The 19,407-nt window shown below is 51.2% G+C and overlaps 1 protein-coding gene across 1 annotated transcript in view; it reads right to left on the bottom strand.

Annotated features, from left to right (window-relative positions):
• Positions 1-19,407, bottom strand: part of LOC119059500 (deleted in malignant brain tumors 1 protein) — a 44,527-nt gene that overhangs the window by 5,804 nt on the left and 19,316 nt on the right. Inside the window, exons 18-37 of the mRNA XM_053668667.1 lie at positions 18,613-18,942; positions 17,741-18,070; positions 16,872-17,201; positions 16,000-16,329; positions 15,026-15,055; positions 14,125-14,175; positions 13,047-13,391; positions 12,093-12,122; positions 11,230-11,277; positions 10,644-10,694; positions 9,566-9,910; positions 8,599-8,628; positions 7,737-7,784; positions 7,152-7,202; positions 6,088-6,417; positions 5,243-5,347; positions 5,125-5,154; positions 2,756-2,785; positions 2,375-2,525; positions 823-1,031 (exon numbers count right to left, since the gene is read on the bottom strand). Coding sequence (XP_053524642.1) covers positions 823-1,031; positions 2,375-2,525; positions 2,756-2,785; positions 5,125-5,154; positions 5,243-5,347; positions 6,088-6,417; positions 7,152-7,202; positions 7,737-7,784; positions 8,599-8,628; positions 9,566-9,910; positions 10,644-10,694; positions 11,230-11,277; positions 12,093-12,122; positions 13,047-13,391; positions 14,125-14,175; positions 15,026-15,055; positions 16,000-16,329; positions 16,872-17,201; positions 17,741-18,070; positions 18,613-18,942 — 3,204 coding nt within the window. The remainder of the gene's footprint in view (positions 1-822; positions 1,032-2,374; positions 2,526-2,755; positions 2,786-5,124; positions 5,155-5,242; positions 5,348-6,087; positions 6,418-7,151; positions 7,203-7,736; positions 7,785-8,598; positions 8,629-9,565; positions 9,911-10,643; positions 10,695-11,229; positions 11,278-12,092; positions 12,123-13,046; positions 13,392-14,124; positions 14,176-15,025; positions 15,056-15,999; positions 16,330-16,871; positions 17,202-17,740; positions 18,071-18,612; positions 18,943-19,407) is intronic.

The raw sequence follows: 19,407 nt of genomic DNA, 5'->3' as shown, positions 1-19,407 counted from the left end.
CATATCCCATACCCAGGTGCAGGGAACAAGTTGGCTGACAAAGACAGTCCACATGAGGATGTGCTCCTTCCACCCACCCCCCAAAGGGGCCCTGTGGCTCCAGTGACTCTCATTCTCAGGAGAGCCCTGTGTGAACACAGGCACGGGGGACTCCTCAGGTGAAGAACAGGGAGCAGGATGTGAAAGGAGTGAAATGTTTGGCCAGGGTACCATTATCTAGAAAGTAAAGTAACGCTCCAGCTGTACTGTGGGAATGCTGTGAAATAAGGTCCTTTAGCTATGGAGCAGGTTCAAAGCTTAAAATCCAGGTTGAAAATGAGTGCTTGGCCATCACCTGGCCCAGTCCTTGGCCAGCCTGTAAATAAGTCCATTTAACAGCTTGAATAGTGACCATGAGCCTCTGATGGAAGTGTCTGAGTGACCAGTGGCTTTCAGATAGCAGCCAAATGTGCCAGGTCTCAGGACATGGTCACAGTGTCCCATGCTCTGGAATGGTCACAAGGCCTTAAGCCAGGGCTCACTTCTGCCCTTGACACAAATGTCTTACTATATGGTAAAAGCATCATCTTGCACGTTCTACTCAGTCTCTTCTGACCACATTAGTAACGTCAGCACACAGCGTATTGGTCAGTTCTTGCCCTTGACCTCACTTCTGGGCAGCTGGAATCCCAAGACCCACTGCTCCCATTCCCTTTCAGCACCAGATCAAGCCTCAGTGACCTGCCAGGGTTGCTCCAGGTTCCTGTCCCACCATCCCAGAAAGGTTGAGGAGGAGCGGGCACATCAGAGGGTGCCCCCGCCTTGATGAGCCTGGGGACTTACTGGTGCTGTGGTTGGAGGGACTAGAGGAGTAGTCAGCCTGGAACCCTCTCCTGGTGATGCTGCCGTCGCTGACAAAGCGGATGGACATGAAGTTGGATGAGGAAGTGAAGGAGTCGCTTGCCCCATGACAAAGCCGGGCCAGGAGAGGGGAACTTTGGTAGGGGCCATCGAACACTTCGATGTAATCGTAGTCACAGTTCCCCTCAAGCCTGCAGAGACAGGACACACAGCTTTGGCTTCACCTCCCACCAGGAGTGGGGGCAGAGGTCGGGTCTGGGTGTGGGGCTACCCTCCTGGGTCAGAAACTCTGACAAAATTTAATAACTGAAAATAGCAGATTTTCTGAAAGAAAGCAGAGGTTCCTCTCCCCATGGCCTGCATACATGGATCTTCGTCTTCCTGCCTTTTGGGGTCACACATTTGACACATACAGCCCCTCTCTCAATAGCCTTTTGCATCATGGCAGGAAAAACTCCCATCCTGCCTCGGACTTTCTGCAACAAAAGGAGCCTGGTTTCCCCTGGACTGAGATGGATATCCACAAAGTCATGGTGATAGAAATGAGTTACTGAATGAGCACACGTTGGACGAGTCACATACCCTCCCCGAAGGTTGGTTCTTGCCTACAAGGGGGTCATCCTATCTGTGCAGAGCCCCTGCAGGCTCAGATGGAACAGCTCATGGAAAGTGCTTCACAGAGTAAATGCTGTGGCCGTTGCTGTCCAGATGCTGCCTAAAGATCCAGCCCTGCTCGGCCTCCCTCCATAGGACTTCACGGGCTTTAAATGAAGCCCCCGAAATCCATGTGAATTGTAATGATAGGTGATCACAATCACATATCTTTGGCAAGACCCCACATGAATTTCCAAGGCAGAAACATCCCCCCAAAGCCACTGCAAATGAGAAACCGAGAGAGAAAACAATCTGGCTCAGTGGTGGCTTGGAGGGAAGAAGTTATGGCACCTTCTCTCCAGGACATTGAAAGCATTGGTGCCCCCTGCATGGCCACTCCCCACCCTGCACCAGTCACATGCTAATGTGCTTTGATGATGTCTCCTCTGCCTAACACAATGGTTTTTCCATTTCTGCCTGAGCCCTGGGACCCGCCCCCAATAAAAGAGGGAGTGGAGAGAACAGTTGGTGTGTTTGTTAATAGGGTTCTTTGCATTATTTTTATTGCTCCCAACAGAGTCTTTTCCCTGGATAACACTTTCCAAGTATCTTCATCTATTTATTTCTCTTGGGACGTTCCCCATAACCATGGATCGGAGAGGGGCGGGCAGGCATTTCAGTCCTCTTTCCTGACAGAGGCTGAGGAAAGTTAAGGGAGATCCCACAGTCACACAGTAAGTAGTGGCCAAACTGAGACTTGAAGCCAAGGCCTTTGTCCTGGCCCCACTTTCCTGGGCTATCTTCGTGCTGGGTCACAAATTGAACCCACCGGAAAAAACATCAATGGGAAGCACCTCTGCTGAAGTGCAGGTCCTGTCTGCTTCCTTCTGAAATGTCTGTGAGGACCCCCACATGGCCTGCTCCGCACCCACACACTCACTGCACATCTCTGAAGACAACGGTCACGCAGTCATTGTTCTGGACCTCGATGTCCCACACACACTGGGCATTGTTCGGGTAGTTCCTGGGATAGAACGGGCTGGAGAAGCGTCCTGATGGCTGGGACAGGAAGCCTCCACAGGAATAATTGGCTGTCAGGACAAAACAGAAATGCTGCGGGCCCCGGGAGCACAAAATTGAAGAGACAGAATGCCAACAGGAGGTGGCCCCAACCTGGCCTGTCCACCCCGGGTCAGCGGGATCCCCTTCCTGTGCAGCTACACCTGTGGAAGCCCTCTCCTCATCATTCCCATCATCTCTCCCCAGTGCCACTGTCACTGAGGGGAAGGGAAAGGGGATTTGTCAGGGGCTCAACACTTACTGGTTGGGCTGGTGGCCACGTGGGAAGAAGCTATTGACAAAGAGAAAAGATAATGATGAGTCTCCTGGCATCCTTGACACAGTCATGGAGTGCACGCTTGCTGTGTGACAGAAACGTGCCAACCCTGGGGCCACATGAAGATGCTGGCCATGGGCCACTCTCTCAGGGAGCTCACCATCTGAGGGAGTGGCTGGCAGGGAGTGAATGGAATGAAGTGAATCCTAACACAGTGGGTGATGGGAGCCAAAGCTTTGGCTCCAGACCCAGTGTGAGCAAACGAGTTTGCTTTTCTCGTAATCCTCGGCTTCATACAGAACTCCTGGATCTAGTGAAGGTCCTGCCAATGTGCCCTTTGTGCAGTGATCTTTCCCCTTGAAACGCCTGTCACAACTGTAATTGTATCATTAATTCTGAAATACATATTTAATACTGTGTCCTACCTTAGGGAGGAGATCAGTTTCTGTTTTTCATTATTCTTTTATTCTTTCATTCTCTTTCTCGGTATTTTACAACCATCTTGATAGCCATGTGGCCACATGCACAGTTAAGATGTTAAAATATTAACATCATATGATTTAGCTGAACAGGGCACTTCCCATAGCCAATGTAGCTCCAACACAGCCCAGCTGTCTGCCCACCACATTGGCATCACTGATGTCAATCATCATCACACATGGTCCTCCAGGAGCCTTGGTAGAGAACCTGTACCCAGCTGTGGCACAAGATACTACCATTCACCAGCTTTAGGTCCAAAGTGCCTTTGGTCGAAACCCTAAGGATGGCACAAGAACTCCTCCTCTGTGACTCAGTTGAGCCACCAGGCCTGAGGCAGGTTCCAGAGCCTTGGGACACTCTCATAGTCTAAACACCCAGGGCAAGCAGTCAGCTTTCAACACAAGCAGAGGCTCATGTTCACCAAAGGAAAGAAGTAGAGTCGAAGTATCCTGCCAGATCAAAGCTGCTCCAGTGGAGGGGAGAACCCATGACTGGCCCAAGGGGTGGGCCAGAACATGCTTTTCTGGCGTCACATGGGGCATTCCAAGGCAGAGCTCCATAGATCAGGGGCAGTTCCCCTTGGTCAGCAACCACTGGCTCCACTGTTGTCCCAGGAGACCTGAGACACTGCACTAGGAGGTGACAGGGCATCTTCCTCACAGGAGAGAAACAAGCACCTTCACCCCTTTTCTTGGAACAGCAGCCAGAGTCCTGAGCCTTTGGCCTGGTCTCAATGGGCTAGATGGGCCTTTAGCACTCACACTCAGCTGTGGAAGGGGGTCTCTGATGAGCCTCTGCCCATCTTCTCACTAGAGATGGATAGCTGTCCAAATGTCACATGTAGGATATGGTCTCACAGAATATTCCTTGCAGGTCACACCGCAGAGAGAGGATAAGATGGCCTACATGGAACCTCTTTTCATCATGTTCCATTGCAGCCTTGAATCAGGAGCAGAGGCAGAGCCCAGGGCGGTGGATATGGTGAGAGGAATACATACCTGAGTCTGTACTTGCTGGTGTTGAAGGCGTGAAAGTGCTTGGTCATGTGCCCCCAAGTGACCATAAAGGAAAAGGCCACAGTTAGGGGTCACCAATACTGAGCCTTTAAGACTTTTGTGGGGGCATCAGGACAATTGCCCGTGTGCTTCCTATGGCTTGCTACCTTAATGTGCACAAGCCCACTCTTCTGCTAGGTCTGTGGGATCCAAGGCCCTGTAGGAGATCCCGTCGTTTCCTTTAAATCTCTCAGCCTGCTGGGTTCTCTTCTAAACTAAAACAGCTTTGCCCTCTCCCATTCCTGAGGCATGTGCTCATTGGTAGTTCTGAGATACTCACCTGACTCTAAAGCTTGGATACCAAGAGTCAGGGTCATGGGGATGAAATGTGCAGCCAATCAAATGTCCGCAGGACATACACATATTACTCTACCATCCCCTGGGCACTGTCTATGCCACTTAGTGATACAGATGTGACCATGGTGAGTCTCAGGGTCTGATAGTGTGAGGGTTAGTGAGAATACAGCTGTCTGACATCCTGTCAAGAGGACGACACTGGTTTATGAATGTCCATTATCCCACAAAATGTTTATCAGCCTAGACACAGTCCAGTGACAGTGGAGGTCATCGCCCTGAACACTGGCAGCTATCTTTGGGGCAGCAACCAAGAATTGGAGGGGGACACAAATAGATTAATAACACATGGACTCTTTGAAATCCCACCTACACTTGTGAAGTACTCATGGGCATCTCAGTGATTAAGGATAAAGGATGAGCCTTAATGGGGATTCACAGAGCAGTGATTCACCCAAAGTGAGAAGGAGAAGAATGGGTGTGCATTAAAAGAATCATATCTGAGGAAGGTCACTAGAAACTCACCTGGCCAGATTGTCAGATGGGACTGAGCAGCTGTGAGGAAGAGAAGAAAAACATAAGATGAGGAGCACACAGTTGCCCAACCCAGATCCAAGGTTGATAACCCTGGTCTTATACTCACCTAGCTGACGCCTCACACGTGCCCTCACTGTGGACATTACCGCAGGCTGCCGAAGCTCTCTCTCCTTGCCATCACTGTCCTCACTGTGCCTGAGGACTGACTTTTCTGTTGGTCAAAGCCAGTGTCATGTTTGAGACAGGCCACCGTACCCTTGGCTAACATCCCAGGAATTAGCAGAGGATGACCCTAATGAATGGGTTGCTAATTTTTCTGCCTGGTGGTGTGATGACGGTGGTCCTTCACAGCAGTTTCCACACTTTGCCCATGCATTGCTCCACCATCCATAAGGCCTCGCATGGCTCACCAAAATTCCTTTCACTGGCCACCTGGAATCTCACACCTTACATGCCCCCTGCCACATGATCAGTAGTTCACAGAAGAGCTCTATGATCGTGGGTCTATTCCTCAGCTTCAGGTTCTGGGACAGCAACAAGCACTATAATCATCATGGAATAGTTTCCTACCCACCCCAAACAGGACCATGGCTCTATCTAAGAGGATTGCCTGAGCTGGGAGATGAGCTTTTGGTACCGAGGCCAAACAAAAAGACTCCCTACTCTGCCATCAGGAAGTTGGACTCTCAGCAAAACCACAGTGCCACAGTCCCATCTGACAACCTGTGGGTACTACCTTGAGAACACTGGGGGACTGTATAGACCAAGCTCCTTTTTGAACCAAAGCAGGTGACATAACCCCTTAGGTGCAAGGTACACAGGAATTAGCTCCAGTACCAGGGACGATGCTATGTGGCTCAGGCCCCTGCCTGAGTGGCACAGGAGTGGAAATCTTGTCAGTTATGAGCAATATTCCCTCACAAATGGAGACCCACCATGTGTGAAGCCCACCTGAGCAGATGACGCCAGCATCCTCCCCAGGGTTACAGTCATGGGAGTTCCAGCTCCGGTGTGGGCAGTTCCATAGGTAGGACTCATGTCCTGAGCAGTGCACATCGTCCAAGAGAATGGGCCCTGAGCCCTGACCAAACTGGGCACTTCCCAGAGCCGACATGGCCCCACCACAACCCATCTGCCTGCATACCACACTGGCATCATTGATGTCCCAATAGTCATCACACACGGAACCCCAGGAGCCTTGGTAAAGAACCTCCACACGGCCCTGACACCAGTCACTTCCATTCACCAGCCTCAGGTCCAAAGTTCCTTCTGTCTTGAACCCTAGAGATAGCACAATAACATGTCCTCAGTGACTATACTGAGCCACCAGGCTTGAGGCAGGTTTCGGACATTTGAGACACACTCACAGCCTAACTTCACGGGATAACAGTCAGCTTTTGACATGTGAACAGGTTCATCTTTGTTACAGGACAGAGGCAGAGATGTCCTACCTCACCACATCAAGGTTGCTCCAATGTACGTAGTGAGCACCAATGATGCCCCCAGGGAGGTGAGCCAGACTGCCTCATACCGGTGAGCCAGGCCTCATACTGGGCCTCCCTAGACAGAGCTCCATAGATCCAGGGGCTGTTCCCCTTTGTTGGCAACCACTGACTCCTCTCATGTCCAGGGTGACCTCAAGCACAGCAAGAGGAGAGGATGGTATGTCTATCTAACATGAGAGGCACAGACAAAATCACCCCATCTTTTCAGGACAGCAGTCAGAGGCCAAGCATGGGACCTAGTCTCTAGGGGACTAGCTAGTCCTCCATACTCACACTCAGCTGTTAAAGAAGGTATGTACTGTGCTTCTGCCCAGAATCCCACTAGAAATAAGATGCCATGCGACTATGTCACATGTAGGACCTATATGCACAGACTATTTCTTTGCAAGTCCCACCATAGGGATAGATATATCAATGGCCCATGTGGAACAAATTCCCCTCATGTTCAACCCCAGCCTTGAATCGGGGGGCAGAGGCACAGCCCTGGGGGAGAGGGAGAGGAATACACACCTGAGTCTGTGCTTGATGGTGTTGAAGGCATGGAAGTGCTTGGCCGTGTGCCTACAAGTGACAACAAAGGGAAAGGCCATACTTAGGGGTCACCAATACTGACCCTTCAAGACTTTGGTAGGGGCATCAGGACAATTGCCTGTGTGCATCCTGCAGCTTGCTACCTTAATGTGCACAAGCCCACTCTTCTGCTAGGTCTGTGGGGTCCAAGGCCCTGTAGGAGATCCCATCGTTTCCTTTAAATCTCTCAGCCTGCTGGGTTCTCTTCTAAACTGAAACAGCTTTGCCCTCTCCCATCCCTGAGGCATGTGCTCACTGGCAGTGCCGAGAGGCTGACAAGACTCTAGAGCTTGAATGGAAAGAGTCAGCAACGTGCCTTTATAAGCAGGAGCCAATCAAATGTCGCCTGTTTGGCAAACCATTGTCACATATTACTCATCCCCCACCCCCACAGGCACTGTGCCTGCCCCACAGGGAAAGGGATATCAATGGCTCACTTGGAACCTTTTCCTTCACCTTCCATCCCAGCCTTGAGTCAGGAGCAGAGGCAAAGCCCTGGGGGCAGGGGATGAAAGGAATGTATACCTGAGTCTGTGCTTGCTGCTGTTGACATGGAAGTGCTCAGCCATGTGTCTATAAGTGACAACAAGGGGAAAGGCCACAGTTAGAGATCGTCCATACTGACCTGTTGACAATTGCCCCTGTGCCTCCTCTGCTTGTTACCTTAATCTGCACAAGTCTACTTTTCAGTAAGGTCTGTAGGGTCCAAGGCCCTGTGGGAGATCCTGTTGTTTCCTTTAAATGCCTCAGCCTGCTGAGTACTATTCTAAACTGAAACAGCTTAGCCCTCTACCGTCTCTAAGTCATGTGCTCACTGGCAGTGACAAGAGTAAAACTTGCATAGAAAAAGTCAGGGACATGGGTGTGAAAGCAGGGGCCAATCAAATGTCAGTGTATTTGGAAAACTGTTAGCACGTGTTGCTCCACCATCCCCTGGGCACTGTGTCTTTGACATAGCGATACAGGTGTGACCATCAGAATCTCAGTGTGTTGAAGGTGTGAGGGGAGGAGGGAGGACCAAAGTCTGATGTGTCATCAACAGGGCCCCAGTGGTTATGAATGTGCGTTGTCCTACAAAAAGTGCACCAGCCTGGATATGACAGTGTCCGTGTCATGTCACTGGAGGTCTTCCCGGGGAACCTTGGTGGCCATCTTTAGGGATAGCAATGAAGTATTGGGAGAGAATCAAAGGGATGAATAATACATGGAGTCCTGGCAATGCCACATATACTGCCACACCACTGTAGGGATCTCAGGGACGAGTGGCAGAGAGCCCATGCACATGGGCACGTTCACAGGGCAGGCAGGGGCTTAGCCAGAGTGAGGAGGAGAGGTGTGGAGGTGCAGAAAGAAAAGACATATCTGAGGAAGGTTGCTGGCAACTCACCTGGACGTGATGTCGTATGGGAGTGAGTGGCTGTGAGGAAGAGAAGGAAAATGTTAGCCAAGGGGCACACAGTTGTCTGACCCTGACCCAAGGTTGATGAGCCTTGTCTTATACCCTCTGCGCTGATGCCTGGCACATGCCCTGGCTGTGGAAACTACTGCTGGCTGCCCAAACAACTGTCCTTCCCATCATCTGCTTCACTGTGCCCGAGGACTAACTTTTCTCTTTGCCAAAGACGGTGTCTTGCCTGAGATAGGCCACCGTAGCCTGGGCTGACACCCTGGGAATTAGCAGAGCATGACCCAAATAAATGGGTTGGAGTATATGCCAATTTTTCCTTCTCGAGGTGTGATGACAAGGTGCTCTGCAGCAATTTCTAGAGATTCCCCATGCATTGTTCAACTGTCCTCAAGGCGCTGCCTGGCTCACCAGCATTCCATTCACTTGCCACCATCATGTCGGACCTCACACTGCCCCTGCCCCTCGTTCAGAATTTCACAGAGGAATTCCCTGCCCTTTGCACACCTCTGGGTCCATTCCTCAGCATCATATTGTCTGTGAGCCCAAGCACTGCACTCATTATTGACTGGAGCTTCCTACCCACCACCTCAAGTGTCAAATGGCACTGCCTAAGAGCATCCCCCCAGGAAGACTAAAGGTAAGAGGTGAGCTTGCATCAATGACATGAAAAACAATGGAAACTACTCTGCCCTCAGGAAGCTTGATCCTGAGCAAGAACATAGTGCCATAGTCCCCTCCAAAAATTTGCAGACAAAACCTAGAGAACACCAGGGTCTTGTACAAAGTGAGCTCCAAAGATAAAAACAGTAGGTGGCATAGCCCCTTTGGTGCCCGCTGCCCTGGAATAAGCACCAGTACCAGGGGGACTTTGTGAAACTCAGTCAGGGATGAGCAGTGAAAATCTCATTGTTTCTAAGCAACATCACGCCAAAAAAGAAAGACCCACCATTTGCCAGGCCATCTGAGCAGATGACACCAGCATCCTCCCCGTGGTTACAACTGTGTGAGTTCCAACTTCGGTGCAAGCAGCTCCATAGGAAGGACTCCTGCCCTGAACAGAGCACATCGTCCAGGAGAATGGGCCCTGAGCCCTGACCAAACTGGGCACTTCCTGGAGCTGAAATGGCCCAACCACAGCCCAGCTGCCGGCACACCACGCTGGCATCACTGATGTCCCAGTAGTCATCACACACAGTCCCCCAGGAGCCTTCGTAGAGAACCTCCACCCGGCCTTGACAACGGTCGCTCCCATTAACCAGCCTCAGATCCAAAGTCCAATTTGTCCTATGCCCTAGGGATGACAGAGAAACATGTGTTCTGTGAATAAGTTGAGCCATCAGGCCTGATGCATATTCTAGACTCTCGGGACAACCACATGATATAAACACCTGAAAAAAACACTCAGTTTTGGACACCTGAAGAGGTTCATTTTCATTACAAGAAAGGAGCAGAGATACCCTACCCCACCAGGTTAAGGGGTAACAGAATGACACATTATGACCAACAAGGAGGTGACAGGGTGGGCCTCTCGAAAAGTGGACCCACAAGCGTGAATATTATCTCTCTGAAGGAAGATCTCCATAGATCCAAGGGCCTCACCACGGATACACACTCCATAATGCCCCAAGTATACAGGGTGGTCTCAGTTACAAACACAGGAAGTCAGGGGAAGACAGCCTGAGTGACTGGATGGACACATTCACCCCTTCCCCTTGGGACAGTAGCCAGAGGCCAGAGCCACCAGCAGGCTCTCAGTGGGATGAAGCAGCCAGGCCACCAGCACTCACACTCAGCCATGGAAGGGGGTCTGTGCTGAGCCTCTGCCTAGCACCTCGCTGGAGATGAGATGACACACAATGCTGTCATATGCAGGACCTGTGTGCACACAGTATTTCTTTAAGGGCCCCACTACAGGGACAAGGGCATGAATGGCCCACGTGGAACCGCTTCCCCTCACGTTCCATCCCAGCCTTAATTCGGGGGTCAGAGGCACAGCCCTGGGGGAGAGGGAGAGGAATACACACCTGAGTCTGTGCTTGATGGTGTTGAAGGCATGGAAGTGCTTGGCCGTGTGCCTACAAGTGACAACAAAGGGAAAGGCCACACTTAGGGGTCACCAATATTGACCCTTCAAGACTTTGGTGGGGGCATCAGGACAATTGCCTGTGTGCATCCTGCAGCTTGCTACCTTAATGTGCACAAGCCCACTCTTCTGCTAGGTCTGTGGGGTCCAAGGCCCTGTAGGAGACCCCGTCGTTTCCTTTAAATCTCTCAGCCTGCTGGGATCTCTTCTAAACTAAAACAGCTTTGCCCTCTCCCATCCCTGAGGCATGTGCTCATTGGCAGTGCCGAGAGGCTGACAAGACTCTAGAGCTTGGATGGAAAGAGTCAGCAACATGCCTTTATAAGCAGGAGCCAATCAAATGTCGCCTGTTTGGCAAACCATTGTCACATATTACTCCACCCCCCACCCCCACAGGCACTGTGCCTGCCCCACAGGGAAAGGGATATCAATGGCTCACTTGGAACCTTTTCCTTCACCTTCCATCCCAGCCTTGAGTCAGGAGCAGAGGCAAAGCCCTGGGGGCAGGGGATGAAAGGAATGTATACCTGAGTCTGTGCTTGCTGCTGTTGACAGGGAAGTGCTCAGCCACGTGTCTATAAGTGACAACAAGGGGAAAGGCCACAGTTAGAGATCGTCCATACTGACCTGTTGACAATTGCCCCTGTGCCTCCTGCTGCTTGTTACCTTAATCTGCACAAGTCTACTTTTCAGTAAGGTCTGTAGGGTCCAAGGCCCTGTAGGAGATCCTGTTGTTTCCTTTAAATGCCTCAGCCTGCTGAGTACTATTCTAAACTGAAACAGCTTTGCCCTCTACCGTCTCCAAGTCATGTGCTCACTGGCAGTGACAAGAGTAAAACTTGCATAGAAAAAGTCAGGGACATGGGTGTGAAAGCAGGGGCCAATCAAATGTCAGTGTATTTGGAAAACTGTTAGCACGTGTTGCTCCACCATCCCCTGGGCACTGTGTCTGTGACATAGCGATACAGGTGTGACCATCAGAATCTCAGTGTGTTGAAGGTGTGAGGGGAGGAGGGAGGACCAAAGTCTGATGTGCCATCAACAGGGCCCCAGTGGTTATGAATGTGCATTGTCCTACAAAAAGTGCACCAGCCTGGATATGACAGTGTCCGTGTCATGTCACTGGAGGTCTTCCCGGGGGACCTTGGTGGCCATCTTTAGGGATAGCAATGAAGTATTGGGAGAGAATCAAAGGGATGAATAATACATGGAGTCCTGGCAATGCCACATATACTGCCACACCACTGTAGGGATCTCAGGGACGAGTGGCAGAGAGCCCATGCACATGGGCACGTTCACAGGGCAGGCAGGGGCTTAGCCAGAGTGAGGAGGAGAGGTGTGGAGGTGCAGAAAGAAAAGACATATCTGAGGAAGGTTGCTGGCAACTCACCTGGACGTGATGTCGTATGGGAGTGAGTGGCTGTGAGGAAGAGAAGGAAAATGTTAGCCAAGGGGCACACAGTTGTCTGACCCTGACCCAAGGTTGATGAGCCTTGTCTTATACCCTCCGCGCTGATGCCTGGCTGTGGAAACTACTGCTGGCTGCCCAAACAACTGTCCTTCCCATCATCTGCTTCACTGTGCCCGAGGACTAACTTTTCTCTTTGCCAAAGACGGTGTCTTGCCTGAGATAGGCCACCGTAGCCTGGGCTGACACCCTGGGAATTAGCAGAGCATGACCCAAATAAATGGGTTGGAGTATATGCCAATTTTTCCTTCTCGAGGTGTGATGACAAGGTGCTCTGCAGCAATTTCTAGAGATTCCCCATGCATTGTTCAACTGTCCTCAAGGCGCTGCCTGGCTCACCAGCATTCCATTCACTTGCCACCATCATGTCGGACCTCACACTGCCCCTGCCCCTCGTTCAGAATTTCACAGAGGAATTCCCTGCCCTTTGCACACCTCTGGGTCCATTCCTCAGCATCATATTGTCTGTGAGCCCAAGCACTGCACTCATTATTGACTGGAGCTTCCTACCCACCACCTCAAGTGTCAAATGGCACTGCCTAAGAGCATCCCCCAGGAAGACTAAAGGTAAGAGGTGAGCTTGCATCAATGACATGAAAAACAATGGAAACTACTCTGCCCTCAGGAAGCTTGATCCTGAGCAAGAACATAGTGCCACAGTCCCCTCCAAAAATTTGCAGACAAAACCTAGAGAACACCAGGGTCTTGTACAAAGTGAGCTCCAAAGATAAAAACAGTAGGTGGCATAGCCCCTTTGGTGCCCGCTGCCCTGGAATAAGCACCAGTACCAGGAGGACTTTGTGAAACTCAGTCAGGGAGGAGCAGTGAAAATCTCATTGTTTCTAAGCAACATCACGCCAAAAAAGAAAGACCCACCATTTGCCAGGCCATCTGAGCAGATGACACCAGCATCCTCCCCGTGGTTACAACTGTGTGAGTTCCAACTTCGGTGCAAGCAGCTCCATAGGAAGGACTCCTGCCCTGAACAGAGCACATCGTCCAGGAGAATGGGCCCTGAGCCCTGACCAAACTGGGCACTTCCTGGAGCTGAAATGGCCCAACCACAGCCCAGCTGCCGGCACACCACGCTGGCATCACTGATGTCCCAGTAGTCATCACACACAGTCCCCCAGGAGCCTTCGTAGAGAACCTCCACCCGGCCCTGACAACGGTCGCTCCCATTAACCAGCCTCAGATCCAAAGTCCAATTTGTCCTATGCCCTAGGGATGACAGAGAAACATGTGTTCTGTGAATAAGTTGAGCCATCAGGCCTGATGCATATTCTAGACTCTCGGGACAACCACATGATATAAACACCTGAAAAAAACACTCAGTTTTGGACACCTGAAGAGGTTCATTTTCATTACAAGAAAGGAGCAGAGATACCCTACCCCACCAGGTTAAGGGGTAACAGAATGACACATTATGACCAATAAGGAGGTGACAGGGTGGGCCTCTCGAAAAGTGGACCCACAAGCATGAATATTATCTCTCTGAAGGAAGATCTCCATAGATCCAAGGGCCTCACCACGGATACACACTCCATAATGCCCCAGGTATACAGGGTGGTCTCAGTTACAAACACAGGAAGTCAGGGGAAGACAGCCTGAGTGACTGGATGGACACATTCACCCCTTCCCCTTGGGACAGTAGCCAGAGGCCAGAGCCACCAGCAGGCTCTCAGTGGGATGAAGCAGCCAGGCCACCAGCACTCACACTCAGCCATGGAAGGGGGTCTGTGCTGAGCCTCTGCCTAGCACCTCGCTGGAGATGAGACGACACACAATGCTGTCATATGCAGGACCTGTGTGCACACAGTATTTCTTTAAGGGCCCCACTACAGGGACAAGGGCATGAATGGCCCACGTGGAACCGCTTCCCCTCACGTTCCATCCCAGCCTTAATTCGGGGGTCAGAGGCACAGCCCTGGGGGAGAGGGAGAGGAATACACACCTGAGTCTGTGCTTGATGGTGTTGAAGGCATGGAAGTGCTTGGCCGTGTGTCTACAAGTGACAACAAAGGGAAAGGCCACGCTTAGGGGTCACCAATACTGACCCTTCAAGACTTTGGTGGGGGCATCAGGACAATTGCCAGTGTGCATCCTGCAGCTTGCTACCTTAATGTGCACAAGCCCACTCTTCTGCTAGGTCTGTGGGGTCCAAGGCCCTGTAGGAGACCCCGTCGTTTCCTTTAAATCTCTCAGCCTGCTGGGTTCTCTTCTAAACTAAAACAGCTTTGCCCTCTCCCATTCCCGAGGCATGTGCTCATTGGCAGTGCCGAGAGGCTGACAAGACTCTAGAGCTTGGATGGAAAGAGTCAGCAACATGCCTTTATAAGCAGGAGCCAATCAAATGTCGCCTGTTTGGCAAACCATTGTCACATATTACTCATCCCCCACCCCCACAGGCACTGTGCCTGCCCTTCAGTGAAGCAGGTATGACCACCTGAATCACAGTGTGTTGAAGGTGTGAGGGGAGGTGAGAAGACCAAAGTCTGGTGTGCCATCTACAGGATCCCGGTGGTTATGAATGTGCACTACCCCACAAAAAGTGCACCAGCCTGGATATGATAGGATCGACATCACACATTGGATGCCATCTCTCTGAACATTGGCGGCCATCTTTAGGGGCATCAGCCAAGTATTAGGGGAGACCACAAATGGATGAATAATACATGGAATCCTGGAAATACCACTGTTGGAATACTTGCACAGCACTGTTAGAATCTCAGGGATGAACGACAGAGAGTATAGGCAAATAGGCATGTTCACAGTGCAGGGGTCACTCAGAGTAAGGGGAAGAACATGGAGGTGCAGAAAGAGAAAATATCCAAAAAAGGTCACTGGCAGCTCACCTGGCCGTGATGTCGTATGGGACTGAGCGGCTGTGAGAGACAGGAGGAAAATGTTAGCTGAGGGGCACACAGTTGCCTTACCCTGACTCAAGGTTGATGACCCTCATCTTATACCCACTGAGCTGACACCTCGCCCGTGCTCTCATTGTGGATACTATTGTGTGCTGCGCCAACCTGTGCCCTTTCCATCACTGTCCACACTGTGCTCGAGGACTAACTTTTCTGTTGGTCAAAGCCAGTGTCATCCCTGACCTAGGCCACCAGAGCCTTGTCTGACACCCCAGGAATGAGCTGAGGATGAATGTGACCAATGGGTTGATGAAGATGCCCAATTTTCCACCTTGAGGTGTGTTGACGGTGGTCCTTTATAGAAGTTCCAGAGTTTCCCCATAGAGCATGCCCTGTCCCCAAGGCTCTACCTGGCTCACCAACATTCTATTCATTGGCCACCCGCCACCTCACACCTCACCCCACCCCCTCCCACCCATCCCGTAGTGCACAGAGGAGCACTCTACTCCTGGGTCTGATCTTCAGTGTCAGATTCCGAGGCCACAAGAAGCTCATTGATCACCGCAGCATGGGGCATCCTACCCACCCCAACACCCACAAAGGACTCTGCCTAGACCATCACTCCAGGGGGACAAGGAGTGTGAGGTGAGCTCATATTACCAAGGCAGAATGAAAAGGTTCCCTGCTCTGTACTAGGAAGCTGGACCCTGAGCAAGAACATGGTACCACAGTCTCCTCCCACAACCTGTGAGCAATACCTAGAGAATGCTGGGGTCCTGCACAAACGGAGCACCTTACTTCAACAGAGCAGGTGACATAACCCCTTGGGTGCCTGCTGACCTGAAATAAGCACCAGTCCTAGGGTCAACACTCTGAGGCTGACACAGGGGCTCTGGAGTGGGAATTTTGTCAGTTCTGGGCCATATCACCTCATGAAAGGGAGACTCATTTTTTGTGAGGCCCACCTGAGCAGATGACCCCTGCATCTTCCTTGTGATGACAGTTGTGCGAGTTCCAGCCTTGGTGTGCACAGGTCCAAAGAAAGGGTGCATGCTGTGTGCAGCGCAAGTCATCCAGAAGAATGGGCCCTGAGCCTTGACCGAACCAGGCACTTCCTATGGCCGATGTTGCCCAGCCACAGCCCAGCTGCCTGCAGACCACGTTGGCATCATTGATGTCCCAGTCATCATCACACACAGTCCCCCAGGCACCTTGGTAGAGAACTTCCACCCGGCCCTGACACCGGTCACCTCCATTCACCAGCCTCAGGTCCAAATTCCAGTGAGTCCCCAAACCTATTTATGGCAGAAGAACACCTCCTGTGTGCTTATGATGATTTGTCAGGCCTGAAGTCAGTGCCAGACTTCTGGGAACCCCCCTGACATTAACTACCTTGGGCTAACTGTCAGCATTGTATATATTCTCAGGGTCATGTTAATCAGAACAAAGGAGCACAGATGTCTCATCTCCAGAAGACAAGGAAGCTACAATGAGGTACAGCCTCCTGAGGGTGTCGGGGACATGATTTGGACTACCACCCTGGCTGCACAAGGAAAGTGTCCCTTGTGTGGTCTCAAGAAGTTTGATCCTGTCTATAATCATGGACATGCAGGCATTGCCAACTCAATTTCAGGTGGTATCACCAGGATACTGGGGATATACATACTCTAACCAAGGTGCTTTTTCAGCTATAGCAAGTAACATAATATGTCCAATACCCTCGTGCAAACTCCATTGCCAGCCACAGAGTTTTGCTTGGGAATTAACAGAGGAGTGTTAAGTATGTTTGGTTTCTGTCATTTCACCCAGAAGAGTTTCACTGATGCATGGGACTCACCTGAGCAGATGACACTAGCGTCCTCCCCATGGTTACAGTTGTGTGTGTTCCAGCCTCGGTGAGGGCAGCTCCATAGGTGGGACTCATGCCCCAAACAGCCCACATTGTCCAGGAGAATTGGCCCTGAGCCCTGACCAAATCGGGCACTTTGTGGAGCCGACTTAGCTAAGCCACAACCCAGTTGCTTACACACCATGTTGGCATCCTTGATGTCCCAATCATCATCACACACGGTCCCCCAGAAGCCTTTGTAGAGAATCTCTACCCGGCCCTGACACCGGTCACCTCCATTCACCAGCCTCAGGTCCAAAGTGCCTTCTGTCCCGAATCCTATGGATGGTATAAGAACACCACCTTTATAACTATGTTCTGCCTCCAGGCTGAAACATGGTCCAGTCCCTTTTGGGATACCCTAATGACCTAATCACCCAGGGCAAAAAGTGAGCTGTGGTCACATGTAGAGATCCATCTTCATCACCAGAAGAAAGCAGATATGTCTTTCCTACAAAGTCAAGGCTGTTTCAATAAAGGGAAATACTCATGACTGCCCCCCAATTGTGTTGAGTGGGATGACACTCTGATACAACACAATAATGCTACCTGCTCTGCCAGGAAGCCTGATCCAGTGTATGAACCACCACCAATCTGATTTCCAGCAATCCTAGCAGATTCTGGGGACATATGTATTCTAACTAAGATACTTTCTCAGCTCTGTCAGGTGACATAGTATCTTGGGTTCAAGCTGCCCTAGCACAAACTCCAGTGATAGGCACAGTATCATGATGCTTGGGAATTAGCCCAGGACTGGAAAGTGTGCTTGGTCTCTGCAATGTCACCCAGAATGGGGTTCAACAAAATCTGAGGCCCACCTGAGCAGATAACGCCAGCGTCCTCCCCGTGGTTACAGTTGTGTGAGATCCAGCCTTGGTGTGGGCAGCTCCACAGGTAGGACTCATTCCCTAAACAACCCACATTGTCCAGGACAATGGGCCCTGAGCCCTGAGCGAACCGGGCACTTCCAGGAGCTGATGTGGCCAGGCCACAGCCCAGCTGTCTGCACACCACGTTGGCATCATTGATGTCCCAATCGTCATCACACACGGTCCCCCAGGAGCCTTTGTAGAGAACCTCCAACCGGCCCTGACAGCGGTCAGCTCCATTCACCAGCATCAGAGCCAAATTTGATTCAGTCTCAAACCCTAGACATGGTAGAAGGACACTTGCTTCATGACTGTGCTGAGCTTCCAGACCTAAGGCACATGCCAGACTCCTGGGACACCCTCCTGGCCTAACAACTGAGGGAACCGGTCGTCTCTGGATACATGCAGTGATCATCATCATCAGAGGGATATAGTAGAGATGTCCTATCTCACTAGGTCAATGCTACTATAATGGAGGTGAGCACCCATGACTGCCCCCAGGGTGGTGAGTGGGACTGTCTCCTAGACCCAAGGCTCCCTTCTCTGCCCTTGGGAAGCTTGATTTGAGGTATAATCATATGCACACAGCCTCCACCAATTCAATTACCCGAAGTACTAGTAGGATGCTGGGGACATTACTATTCTAACCAAGATGCTGCCTCAGCTGCAGCAGGTGACATAATATCTGATCTTTGAGCTTCCCTAGCCCAATCTCTAGTGCCAAGCACAGCATTATGATAGTTGGTAAGTAGCCCAGGACTGGGAAGTGTACTCGGTCTCTGCAGTGTCACCCAGAAGACCTACCAATGTCTTAGGCGCACCTGAGCAAATGACGCCGGCATCCTCCCCATGGTGACAGTTGTTCAAGTTCCAGCCTTGGTGTGGGCAGCTCCACAGGTAGGACTCATTCCCTGAGCAGCGCATGTTGTCCAGGACAATGGGCCCCGAGCCCTGACCAAACCGGGCACTTCCCGAAGCTGACAAGGCCAAGCCACAGCCCAGCTGTCTGCACACCACATTGGCGTCGTTGATGTCCCAGTCGTCATCACACACGGTCCCCCAGGAACCTCGGTAGAGGACCTCCACCCGGCCCTGACACCGTTCACCTCCGTTCACCAGCCTTAGGGCCCAATTTTCTGCAGTCCCGAACCCTAGAAATGGCAAAGGAACAGCTCCTCAATGACTACGTTGAGCTGCCAGGGCTAAGGCATGTTCCAGACCCCTGGGACACCCTCCTTGCCTAATTACTCAAGAAAACAGTCAGATTTGGACATGTGCAGAGATTCATCTTTATCACAAGAAAGGAGCGAAAATGTCCTTCCCACCAGGTCAAGGCTACTCCAATGAATGGGAGCCCCCACGACAGACACTTGGGTGGTGTGCAGGATTCCCACTCCGGTTGCACATGAAAAGTCTCCCTGAGATGCTGACAGAAAGCTTGATCTTGTGTATGAACACAGGGCACAGCCACCATCAACCTTACTTTCAGCAATACCAGCAGGGTGCTGGGGACATTTCTATTCTAACCAAAATACTTTCTCAGGTACATCAGGTGACATAATATCTTTGGTTCGATCTGCCCTAGCACAAACTCCAGTGCCAGGCACAGTATCATA

Source organism: Artibeus jamaicensis, unplaced genomic scaffold (genome assembly GCF_021234435.1).
Source record: "Artibeus jamaicensis isolate MK-2021 breed Jamaican fruit bat unplaced genomic scaffold, CSHL_Jam_final contig_490, whole genome shotgun sequence".
NCBI lineage: Eukaryota > Metazoa > Chordata > Mammalia > Chiroptera > Phyllostomidae > Artibeus > Artibeus jamaicensis.
Note: the sequence above shows the minus strand (reverse complement) of the source record. Positions and strands in the feature narration are given on the sequence as shown.